The following is a 12,113-nucleotide window of genomic DNA, read 5'->3' on the forward strand; positions in this document are numbered from 1 at the left end:
GCTCCCCGCCCAGCCGCCCTCCGCCACGACACGGCCCTTCCGTGGCACGAGGGGATGCTCTCATGCCACATGGGGCAGGATCAGACCCCCTCTTATCCCCCACTCTGCAGCGTTGCCCCATCCCCTTCCCAGTCCCATCATCCCCATTTGGGCTCAGCGTCACATCCCACCTGGCTCGGTGGCTTGCGGTGGCTCACAGCAAAATGTGGTGGTGGGGATGCGCTGCTTGCTTGGCACCTTCTCCCGCTCCCCCCTCCCTGGGCACGCACGTGTTTCCGCTGCCGGTCTGGCGAGGCAGCCAGCGCCGCGGGCTGGCACACCGGGCACCCGCTCGGTGGTGGCAGGCGGCTTGGCACACGGAGAAGTTTCTCTGCGTGGAGCTGTGGTGTGCTGGCTGTGGGGAGAGGCTTTGATCGTCACTTCCAGAGAGCACAGCGGGTGGCTGGGGCTGGGGGGGGCTCCACACAGCTTTGATTTCTTCCCCAGGGTACTTTGCATCGATGGGTCTCACTGCTGGGCCAGGGCAGGTGGGAGGAGGCGAGGGGAGATGGGGCTGGAATACCAAGCAGCTGCAGGGAGATGCTGTGCCCACCTGAAACTGGGCACTGCAGGCTCTGCACCCAAAAATATGGCCCTGAGAGCCTGGCCAGGGCTGTCCTCACCGAGGCACCTGTGGAGAGGTCAGCACCAGCCCCAGTGCCAGCAGATGCTGTCGGTTTGTGCCCACTGCTCATCCAAAGCCCTTGGGCACTTGCCATTCCATGAAAGAGATTTCCAGCCTGATGCTGTGCTGTGCTGTGCAGGAGCCTTTTGCTTCGGAGAGCAGCCAGGAGCTTACACCCTCACCTGGGTGCCCCTTGCAGGTGCTTTGCCCTCCCGGCGCTGCTGTGTGCCAGGGCGGGGAGTGCTGCTCCGGGGCTGAGGGCTTTGGTGCAGGTCAGTGGTGGGGATTTGGGGATGATGGGGAAGCTGTCAGTCCAGTCTGAGTGCCAGGACAGGCACAGGGAGACAGGGCAGGGAAGGTGATCGGCGGGGGAAAGGGGTGTAGCTGCCTTGAGTGTGAGGGTCAAGCGATGTCTGTCATGGAGAGCTGAGCGTGCACAGGGCCACCGAGATGTGCAAAGCCACCGAGATGTGCAAAGCCACCGAGGTGCACAAAGCCACTGATATGCACAGGGCCGTTGAAGTGCACAACGCCGACAAGACAAGGGCCAAGGCCAGGGAGGAGATGGGAGCAAGCTGAGGCACTTCGGGGTGTCCTCAGGTTGGGCTGCTTGCGCAGGGGTGCCTGCCAACACCCACCGCCACCCCGGCGTGGGGCTGCCTCCCTGCACGTTGCCGTTGCCAGCGCTCAGCTGCATGTCGAATCCGTTGGCATCAGCAGTTCTTGCTGTGAGCGCCTTGTCTCCGCCGGGCCGATCTTACAGGATCTGCGGCTTACACACTGCTTAGGGAAGCATAATCCCTCTTGGATTTCTGCGCCTCTTGCTTGTGCTCGGGTCGGGTTTTGAAGTGTTTCCTCCACAGCCACAAAGGCCGGAGCTCGCTCGCACTCCAGAGGCAGCTAATCCTGCGCCTGCAGGAGCGGCGGCTTAGGGAAGATGAGCACATGGCGGCACGCTGCCACTGCCCCTGCCAGCCCCAGCTCCCCAGCACCCCAGGGGGCCGTGGGCACAGGGGGCTCCAATGGGTACCGGAGGGAGCCCTGCTTGGCCACCCGTGAAGGTCCTCCATGCCAAGGTGCAGGCTTGTGGGAGGGGGTTTGCCACGGGGACCCTCTCCCTGCATGGGGGGACCCTTTTCCCCGGTGTGGGGATCCTCTCCCCCAGCGCAGCCGGCTGCTGCTCACGTGGTGCCACACAAATCCCACGCTGAAGAGCTGCGGCGCTAACGAGGCAGGTAATCCCCTCATCAATAACCGGATGTAAAAGTGGAATTATATCCCATCAAGTGACATTGAATACTGATGAAAGAGCTGCAGGGCCGCGCCACCTCCCTTCCCAGCCTCCGCAGCCATCCCCTGCTCTGCCGGCAGGCGCGAGGGGCTGGGGAGCCCCAAGCCCTGGTGCCCTCACAGCGCTTCAACCCCTTAACGTTCTCCAAGGGCGGATGAGGGGTCTCCAGCTCACGGAGCAGCCCCTTGCTGTGCTCTTGGGATGAGGCAGGACCAGCGAAGGGCAGGGGTGATTTAAGGGGGGGGGCATGTGGCTGCAGGGACTCCAGGGCAGGGGTGTGGACCCCCCCAGCGTGTGGGGCTGAGGTCCCAGCACCACCATCTCGCATGCTCTTGGCTGTATCCACGCCAGCAGAGCAGAGATTTATGTGAGCAGTGGGGAAGGAGGAGGCAGAGACAGTGGTAAACAAGCGCCGTGTTTTTCACCCGTTCTCAGGGCTGTGTCCCCGTGCATACCATGGTCACACAACTCCCAACCATGTGTCCCCCCAACCCCTCTGTACCCTGTGTCCAGGGCCACCTGCCCCACAGCATCCTCACGCCAAGCATCCCAACCACAGAGCTGATGCTGCTGGCCTGGGGACCTCATGCAATGCCCCAGGGCAGGGACTCAGGGCTGGGGACAAGCCAGGAGCTCTGATCCACTCAGCTTCTCTAATTAACTAGTGCTAATTGCCCGGAAAACGAGTCATTCAAATTGTGCTGAGGGCAGCAGCACCCTGGGGGCCAGCATCTCTCCCCGAGCCCTGGGGACATGGCCAGCACGGGCTGAGGGACATGTGTCCCCGCCGGGGAGGGTTGGCACGAGCCTGTGCACAGGGACCCATGTGGCTGAGCCTGGAGGCCGCCGGGGACTATGAGCCATGCCATCCGTAAGCCCCCAGCATCACAGCACGGAACCCACCGGGAGCCTCCCTGGTCACCCCCGGTGTGACCAGCAGCTCCACCGGGTGATGCCAGGTTTGGTGCTGTGGTGGCAGCTTGGCACGGGAATTTGGCTGGGGGCAGGTACAGCACATGGGAGCTGGCATGCACCAATGTCCCTCTTCAACCCCTTCGGTGGCAGGGCCCAGACACCGTGCTGGATTGCTCCTTCCTGAGCCGGGTTAATCCCTCATTTGTGCCGTGGCAGCACCTCTGCAGGCAGCGTGCGCCCCTTCCCCTCACCTTCTCCCCTTTGATTTCCCTCTCACCATAGTACACTGGGAAGGAACTTGACCTGCAAGGACCAAAGCACCTCTTGAAGCTCCAGGCTAAGCCTGGAGGGGTTGCGGTGGGGGTCACTCACCGCTGCTCGTTAGCATGCACGGCAGCCAGGCAGGGCACCCTGCTTTTGGCGTGTCGCAGTGTCCCCAGGCACGGGGCTGCGGGGAGCACCGTGGGGGGAACCAGTGCTTGTGGGGGGGCAGAGGAGGGCTCACCCCCATTCCTAGCCTCACCAGCCTGCCCAGTTACCCTGTGTGCCGAACATCCCAAGGGGGGCTGCCCCAGCCCTCCCCACCGGCACAGCTGCTTTATATCCCCCCAGCAGCTTATCTAGCTGGGGTTTATAAATGTTTGAAATTAAGGGCTGGTCCCAAATTCCCTACTAGGCAACAGTTGCTAAGCAAGTTTTATACACAGGCTTCTCGTGACCGAGGAGCAGTGGAGGAGCCCCCCTCACTGGGTTTGGATGGAGGGAGCACGTGTGCCAGCTGCCTGTGCTGCTGCCGGGGCGCTGGCCATGGCCCAGGAGCCAGGACACCCCCAGCCCTGTCCCCTGAAGACCCCCGGATAACTTCATCACCTTCCTGCCCCCTACATCCCGCTCTGGCAGGGGCTCAGTGCCGGCCACATGGCTGCTTAAGGGGCTTTTATAAAATTCCCCTTTATTGCCACCATCCATTTACTTCTCTTTTTTTATTCTGCCGGAGACCGTGGGGCTACAGGTCTGCACCCATCTGCACACCAGGGCGGGAGTAGGGTGCTGGTGGCACCAGGGACCCCCCAGCATGCCGGGGGGATGCCTGCGCCCTGGTCCAGCTGCCCGGGATGCTCTGACTCACGCCAGCCTCTGAGCCACTGGCAAATTTCATTACAATAACAAGGTCTGCGGGCAAATTAATTATTAACAATTATTGTTTAATATTTATATTGCAGTACAGCTCCAGGCGAACTGCTTTGGCCTCGCCGCTTCCCACTGCCAGCTGTGGCTCGAACGATGGCCTGTCCCAATCCCTGGATGCAGAGCTGGCTGTGGGGTTCCGACAGGGATACTGTTGGGGGTTCCTGCCAGGAGACAGGGCTGAGCTGGGCTGGGGGTCCCGCTGGACCCCCCTCAAGCCACCTTGGGTCCATACTCATCCTCCCACAGTGCCAGGGCCACCCTGTTTGCTGGCAGCATGGCCATGGGCTCAGAGCCTGAGGCGGGACTGCTGGATGCCGGGGACACCCAGTGCCAGGGTGGGGGCTGGGGGGGGGCGGGCAGGCAGGTCTCTTGGGGGCTGGTGAGGGGGTTTTCCTGCCCATAGGGCTGGCTGGGTGCAGGGCAGGAGCAAGGTGGGTAGGAGATGCCTGCCTGGCCGTGTAACCATCCCCAGTGCCCATGGAGGGTGATGCTGGAGCAGCAGAGGGGTCCACCCCCACTTTTGGGATCCCCAGGGTTGTCCCTGTGGCCAGGCTGGGGACAATCCTGCTGCCTGATCCCCTCCCCAGAAGCCCCCGCCCCTGCCAAGTGCCTGCACTGCCCTTTGGGGTGAATCCATGTGGGTTTTGGCTGACCCAGAGGGGACCACTAAGGTGGGGTGGCTGCAGGGCACTGATGGAAGGGGCACAGATCCAGCAAGGAACTGACTGGCTTGGGAGAGAATGGAAAAGGGGAAGGGGATGGGATGGGGAAGGGGAAGAGTATGAAGTTGCAAGGATGGGGATGGGCATTAGGAAGGCAAAGAGGAAGGGAAAGAGGAAAGGGGAAGGGATGGACAAGGGGAAGGGTTGGCAATTAGGAAGGCAAAGGGGAAGGGGAAGCAACACAGAACAGCCGTGATGCTGCGATACCGCGGCAGGAGGTGTGTGCTGATGCTGTGACCTTTGCCGGACATGCCAGCACTCCCAGGGTGCTGACAGAGATTAAAGACTTTGCTCGGCTCCAACCTGGGCTCCCGGGGAGTGCTCGTGGCCAGGGCTGGAGGCCACGGCACGCAGTCCCCTGGGATCCCGGAGCCCATGGAGCTGGGGGCGGTCGTACAACAGTGATGGAGCCTGTTAGTTGGACCATATTCCCCACCTTTGCCCACCCCGTTCTGGCCCAGCTCTCCCTGGGTGCTCATGCAGGGTGCTGTACTCATGCCCATGCCGGGGACACCTCCAGGTGCGGGGCTGACCCCGTCCCTGTCCCCTGGCTGAGTGGCAGCTCTGCTCTGCTTCTCCACAGGGGCTCCCTCCCGCGACGTCCTCCTCGTCTCAGCCATCACCACCGTCAGCCTTAGCATCACCATCGTACTCTGCGGGATCTGCCAGTGGTGCCAGCGCAAACTGGTAAGTGCCCTTGTGCTGGGGGGTGCCTGGGGTTGGGAGCAGGCACAAGGCATACCTCCTTCCTTCCCGGGGTCCTGGGGTGCATTGGGATGTGGGTCCTGGCCACCCTCTGTCCGTGGGTGATGGCTGGGGCGGGGGGTCCTGATGGGTGGGGGGCAGTGCCCGCTGTCGGGATAGCGAGGTGCGTGGCTGCCAGTGGGCAGAGGCAGTTGCCGTGAGTGGTTTGCGGTGGGTGCCGGCTGCAGCTTTTATTTTGCTCTTTAGGAGATGTGATAATTAAATGTTTGGGCAAAACTGTTTGTGCAGCATAAAGGGAAGTTTCCAAATACATATATACATATATTTGCGACAGGCAGTAACGATCTGGCCCCTGTCCTGCTGGGCACACTCCTGCCTGGAAGAGCCCGGTGGGAAGGCAGCCAGCCTGTCCCTGGCAGCACCAGGCACCGTGAGCCGTCCCTGCCGCCTGCTGTGCCCCCCATACCAGCCCCCAGCCCCCCAGGCCACCCGGCTTCCCTCCCTGACCCCCACTGTGGCAGGGGGGCCTTTGGCTTGGGACAGCACTCCTTCCTGCCCTGCCTCCTTCCTCCTCCTCCTCCTCTCCCTGGAGCAGCCCAGCATCAGGGTCTGGCCACGTGCTTGGCCACATTTCCTTTGCCATCAGATCCAAATCTGGGTCAAATGCTGCGATGGTGGCAGCAATTCCTCTGCAGGAGATGCCCACCCTGGCGGTGCCGGTGGCTCTCCCCAAGCCGTGGGAAGGCAGCTCTCCCCTGGGAAGGGAAGAAGGGGTCCAGCTGGGGACGAGGCAGCGTGAGGGCGGTGGGAACCACCATGATGTGCGGAGAGGGGAGGTAGGTGGGAAGGGGCTTCCAGGCCTGGCTGGTGCCACCCCAGAGAGGGCAGGCTGGAGTGGGAGGTGGCGGAGGGCTGGGCGCTGGGGAGGAGAAGGGATGGTTGTGCTGAGGGATGAAGCTGGCAGGGGAACAAACAAGTATAAATCGTGCAGGAAGGCATTCAGGCTGCAATTTTACAACAGAAGGGAAAGGCGCGTCCCGGCCGGCCCTCAACAGCGCATGGAGCTGGAACGGCTGAGTGGGAACCACGGCCAAACCCTCTGGGCGGCTGCCGGGCTGGCCCCAGGCTGTGCTCGCACGGCAGCCCTGGGCTGGCTAGTGCCAGGAAAGTGGGGGCCAGCAGCCGCGGCTGCCATGTCCCCACAGGCCCTTTACCATGGCCAGCTGGGGACAACGCTGAGCATGTGGCTCAGGGCTGACTCCCTCCATGATGGCCCATGAGTTATCTGAGGGGTTGGGTATCCATGCAGCTTCCAGCAGGATTAGCCCATGGGCATGCAAGGGGATCCAACATCCCTGCAGCTCCCAGCAGGATTAGCTCATGGGCATGCAAGGACATCAGGCATCCCTGCAGCTCCCGGCAGGACAAGCCCGTGGCTGCCCAAGGACATCTGTGCTGAGGGCACAGGGAGTCCTTTGGCACAGCACTGCCAAGGAGACAGCCGCGTGCAGAGGTGACGAGGCTGGGGAGGAGGAGAAGGGAGAAATACTCCGTTCCATGGGCAGGCTGCGTGCGGGGCTGGCTCCTGCAGAAGGGATGCTGATGGGTCCAAGGCCACCATGGTGGGAGAGCTGGTCCGCAACACCAGCCTGCTCCAGCAGCTGCTCCCATCCCACCTCAGCCTCCCCACACCTGTGTGGAGCAGCCTCTGCTCCTAATTGTTTGCTAATTGGCATTAATTACGCTCTTGTCCGCCCTGGATCGGAGCAGCATGCTGAACCTGCCGTCGGAAATCACAGTGAAGTGCCCTGATTACAAGCCCCAGTTAGGAGCGAGCGCCTGCTTCATTATCATATGGCAGCTCTTCCCTTTCAGTGGGGAAGGTGAACTCAATTAATTCAGGTTCAATTAATCCTAAAATTACCTGCTTCTCCCCCAGTGAGGCCGTGGAAGGGTATGCAAGCGGTGACTGCTGCTCTGCCTTTGGGGTGATGCAGGGCATGAGCCCCCTGCCTGCCTTCCAGCCTTTTGGGGATGGTGCCCAAGAGCCAGGGCGGCCATGCCAGTGTCTCCCCTGTGCCTCTACTGCTTTGTGAGGGCCCAGGGATGAAGCTATCAGGAGTTTTGCTGCCCAGCTTGGTGGGATGGAGCCCATCGACCAGGAGGCTGTAAGGGAAAAGGGCAAAACCCAGGTCAAACCCTTCAGATGATGGAGGTGCAGCCCTGGCAGCTCCCATCCCCATCCTCTGCTGCGATGCTCTGCGGTGCAGTGGGGGTCTCCCTGCTGCCCCCTGACTCTTCTCTCCCTCTCCTCACCACAGGGTAAGCGTTACAAGACTTCCCTGGAGACTGTGGGAACTCCAGACTCCAGCCGAGGCCGCAGTGAAAAGAAAACCATCAAGTAGGTGCCAGGGTTGGGGGGAGAGGGGCAGGGGGCAGTGGTGCCAGGAGCCTCTTCACCCACGGGTCCGGCACAGCCGCAGCCTACTCAGCACCCTGCCCTCTGCCACACACTGTCCCCTGGTCGTGGGTGCCCTGCCCGCGTGGGGACCCGTGCTGGATTGGTGCCGCCCCCAGTAGCAGCAGGGAGGTTCCTCTTTGGGGACAGAGGTGGCCATCCCTCTGCTCCCAGGAAGGAGGGTCCATGCAAAGCACAGCCCTGGCAGAGCGAGTTTGGCAGCAGCTGCTTGCCCAGCTCTGTCCTGGGAGCAGCCGGGGCTGCTGGGGACACCAAGCGATGGGTGGTGCCCACCATCCTACCAAAGCATTGCCAATCCCTGCTCCTCCTGCAGCTGCCTGCGGGATGGGATGGTTGCCCTGGTTGGGGTGGACATGTCCCCAAGTCCCCCAGCCCCAGTGGCAGAGGGGCACTGGAAGACTGGGAGAGCTGGCAGACCTCTTCAAGTACCCCTCCTGGCTCACCCACCGAGTCACGGGCATGACCAGATGGAGCCATGGGGACCTCAGCATGGGTGACCTGAGGTCTGGGCATGCAGGGCCTGAGCCCTGCCCCACTGGTGGAGCCCCCCCGGCCCCGCTGCCTGCATGGCTGGCACGGCTCTGCAGACCATGGGCATTGGGGATGCCGTGGGGAAGGGAGAGCGGAGCTGGGGCCTCTCATGGTGCTGGGTAGGGAGTAAGGGGGAAGGTGTGTGGCAGCCATCACGGGCTCTCCTGGGCACCCCAGCTCTGCCCTCTGCAGCCATTGGCACCCCGCAGGACTCCTGCGAGGAGCCAGGGCCAGGCTACCAGGAAGAAAATAGCCCCTGCCTGGAGTAAGGCTATTGCAAACCTCCTCTCTTGGCTGGCCTGGCCTCCTGCCCAGGGTGTTATTGGGGTGCAGGCGTCTGGGGCTACCTTGGGCACCCCTCCACCCAGGCACAGCCTGGCCAGCTGCTCCTGGCCACACCAGGGCTGCCCATGCCCAGCTGGGACTGGGGTGGGAGGCACATCCCCTCCCGCTGGCACGGCACAGGTGGCTCTCCCTCCCCAGCTCTGGCACCATCCCTGCAGCTGGGCTCAACCCGGAGCCTCAGGTGGGCATGAGGGGCGTGAGGGCTGGGCACTGGCAGCTTTTCAAGACCCCAGCACTGGTGGGGAGCTGCTTGGCTCCACAGCCCCAGTGCACAGCTCGGGCCAGGCCATGGGGTGCTGCGGACAGCTTGCTGGGGCCGGGAGGTTCAGGCTTCAGACTGGTTCGGCAGGAGGGGACCCGGAGGAGTCTCCAGCATACAGTAGCATCACGGTTAACCAAGCAGTGTGCGCTTCCAGGATCCAGCTGCTGAGGAGGCGAGGACGCACAGACGTGGGTGCTAAGGATGCACGGACACGTGTGCCGGGGATGCCGCGCCAGCACCGCACTCGCTGGCACCTCTCTAACCCTGTACCATCCTTCTCTCCTTCCCAGCCAACGGAGCCACCTGCTCCTGTCTCTCCGCAGCTCTGCCCTGCTCCCTCCGTCCATCCATCCGTCTGTCTGTGTGTGTGTGTGTGTTGGTGTCCGAGGGGTGGGCAGCCGCGCGCCCTGTCTCTCTCCGCAGGATCCCGGCGCTCCGGGGGCGGAGGGCTGCTTTTCCTCCCCTCTCGCAGGAATTCAGCTTCTCTCTCTTGTATTTCCCTTTTCTTTCTCCCCTGGTCTCCGGCCGCTGTAGCGATCTAGACAGAGACTTTTGGAATAACAATGACAACACAGTGCAGCAGAAATGGAGCTCCTACCCTCCCAAGGAGTTTATACTAAACATTTCACCTTACGCCCCGTATGGTGATCCGCGGCTTTCCCTCAAGTGAGTCTCTCCTTACCGGGTTTGCTCCGTGTAGTGAGTATATGGGCAGCACCCACTCGCCTTCCTCCTCCTTGCCCTCCTCCTCCTCCTGGGCTCCCTGCACGCCACCCCATGGGCAGCCCCATGGAGACGAGCAACCCCTCCCTCCCGCTCCCCCGGGGGCAGCTGGGGCCGCGGCGGGTCCCCCCACCCCGTCGCGGTGGCGCAGGATGGGGTTGCGCGTTGGGGGCACCCCCTCGGCACGGGGATGGGTCCCCCCCGGGGCTGGGCTGCCGGCGAGCGGGACCCCCCCCCGACCCTCGCCCTCCTTCCCCCTTTATTTTGGATGGTTTTGCCAAGGCCCCCGCGCACCCCTCTGGCCAGGACCCCTTTTCTTTTGCAGTGCTGATGTCTCTCTCTCTCTCTCTCTCTGTCCGTCTCTTGTCTGTCTGTCCCCCTCTGGCTCTCTCCCCCTCCCCTTGTACCCACCACCCCTATCAAACGGCTCCCCCCCCTCCATGTCCGTCCATCTGTCCGTCCGGCTCCCTTTTTGTCTGTCTGGGGGGGTCTGGCCACCGGCCTGGCCCAGTGGCTCTCTGTTATCAGGGGCCAAGCTGACGGCGTCGGCCGCTGCGGGGTTGGCGGGGGAGCGTGACGGCCGCCCTGGGGAGAAGCAGCGGCTCGGCGAGGACGGCATGAAGAGCAGCGTCTCTGCCCACAGCGAGCCCAGCACGGGGAAGGCGGCACGAGGCCGCTGGCACACAGTGCAGAGCCACTTGGCCGCAGGGAAGCTCAGCCTGTCCAAGTGAGTGAGCACACATGGTCCGGCACGGCACGCCAGCACGGACCCCCACCATTGCCAGCGTGCCCGGGCACCCGCTCCCCACTGCGGGCTGCGCTTGGACGGGGGCCACCAAGAGACCCCCTGGCCCACCATGCCGAGGGAGGCGAGGAGCTGCCCAGCCCCCCCGTGGTGTTTCGGCAGCATGTCAGCTGGGGGGGAGTGGAGGAATAGGCTGAGGGGCTCAAGCCCCAGCTGGGCAGGAGGAGCGCCTTTGGGTGCTCCAGCGCCAGAGGTGGCTTTGCTCAATGCCGATGAAAAGTGCCTTGGCACCGCTGGTGAGGCTCTCCAGGGCAGCAGGCACCGTCTTGGTGATGGCCCAAAGGCATGAGCTGCTCTGCCATGTCCCCATCCCTGGGATGTGACCATCAGGGATGGTGTGGGGCATCGCTAGCCTCCTTCCTTTGTGGCACTCCCCTGACCCACGGCACAGCCATGAGACCTGGCGCTGGCACCTCACTTGTGGCTCCACCACCCGACGCTGGGCGACACTTGGGGAAAATTGGTGGTTTATCATATTTAAGGGAAAATCTGAAGTTTTGTCACACTCTGCAGGGCTCATGGCCCAGGCAGGCTGGGTGGGGGTCTCGGCGAGACCCTCTGCTGCTGGCAGTGACCATAGCTCTGTGGGGGGAGATGGAGGTAGTTTATATGGCTGTGGGCTTCGTCCTGTATTACTGGGCTCTGGTTCGGTTCCCCACGCTGGGACGCAGCAGGCCCTGGTTGTGCGGCAACCCAAGTGCTGTGCTCGTGGCTGAATAGCCAGTAGGTCCTGGCAGTGGCCTCAGCATCCTTGGAGAGCAACGGCAAAGGCACTTCCCAAGGCTGGCGTGCCTTGTCCCTGCTGCTGCTTCCAGCTTCATCAGTGGGAAGAAAACCTTTTCAAAAGAGAAAGGCCAGTCCTACCACCTTGGACAAATCCCAAATGCCTCCTGAGGGCCCAAAGATTGGTATCGCTGCTGTTTGGAGCCACAGCTACCCATTTGGCATGATGCTGGTGTGCTCCGGCTGGGCTGCTGGAAGGCGAGAAGAAGAGGCGAGGAAGAGGGGGAGCTGCGCAGCCTTCAGCCGTACCCAGTCTCGGCGGCGAAGTGAAACCTGCCAGGAGCCCGCACTCCTCTGGCATGATGTGCGAAGGCCGGCTAAGAAAAGGCATCGCGCAGCTGCCGTGCCGAGAGCCACAGATGCGCGCCCGCGCGCCGCTCGGCACCTCCACTCTCACTGACTCACAGCCGGGCTGCACTGGCAGCCGTGCCGTGCCAGCGTGGGGACGGGCTCTGCTGCCCTGCCTGGTCACCTCAGAGCCTGGAGGGGCCGGGGCCAGACAGACGGACGATGGATAGACAGCCGCTGCAGCACACTGGGCTGGCACAGGAGGCAAGGGCAGGGTTAAGGGGATGTGGAGGCTGCTGGTGAAGCTTCCTCCCTTTCAGCATCTCTTTTGCGCAGAGTCTTCGGGTCTGGGGTCTTCAGGGGGGGCTGTTCTGGGGGCTGGCTGCTGTACCGCTCCCCTGATATGGGG

General features: G+C 62.9%; 1 protein-coding gene across 3 annotated transcripts in view; it reads left to right on the forward strand.

Annotated features, from left to right (window-relative positions):
* Positions 1 to 12,113, forward strand: part of SYT7 (synaptotagmin 7) — a 41,150-nt gene that overhangs the window by 14,961 nt on the left and 14,076 nt on the right. For 2 of the 3 annotated variants that reach the window (XM_080403844.1, XM_080403845.1), the window contains exons 2-5: positions 5,367 to 5,470; positions 7,810 to 7,889; positions 9,640 to 9,771; positions 10,340 to 10,555. In XM_080403844.1, coding sequence (XP_080259970.1) covers positions 5,367 to 5,470; positions 7,810 to 7,889; positions 9,640 to 9,771; positions 10,340 to 10,555 — 532 coding nt within the window. The remainder of the gene's footprint in view (positions 1 to 5,366; positions 5,471 to 7,809; positions 7,890 to 9,639; positions 9,772 to 10,339; positions 10,556 to 12,113) is intronic. The other variant, XM_080403846.1, reaches the window with a different exon arrangement.

This window comes from Falco punctatus (assembly GCF_963210335.1).
Source record: "Falco punctatus genome assembly, chromosome: 10".
NCBI lineage: Eukaryota > Metazoa > Chordata > Aves > Falconiformes > Falconidae > Falco > Falco punctatus.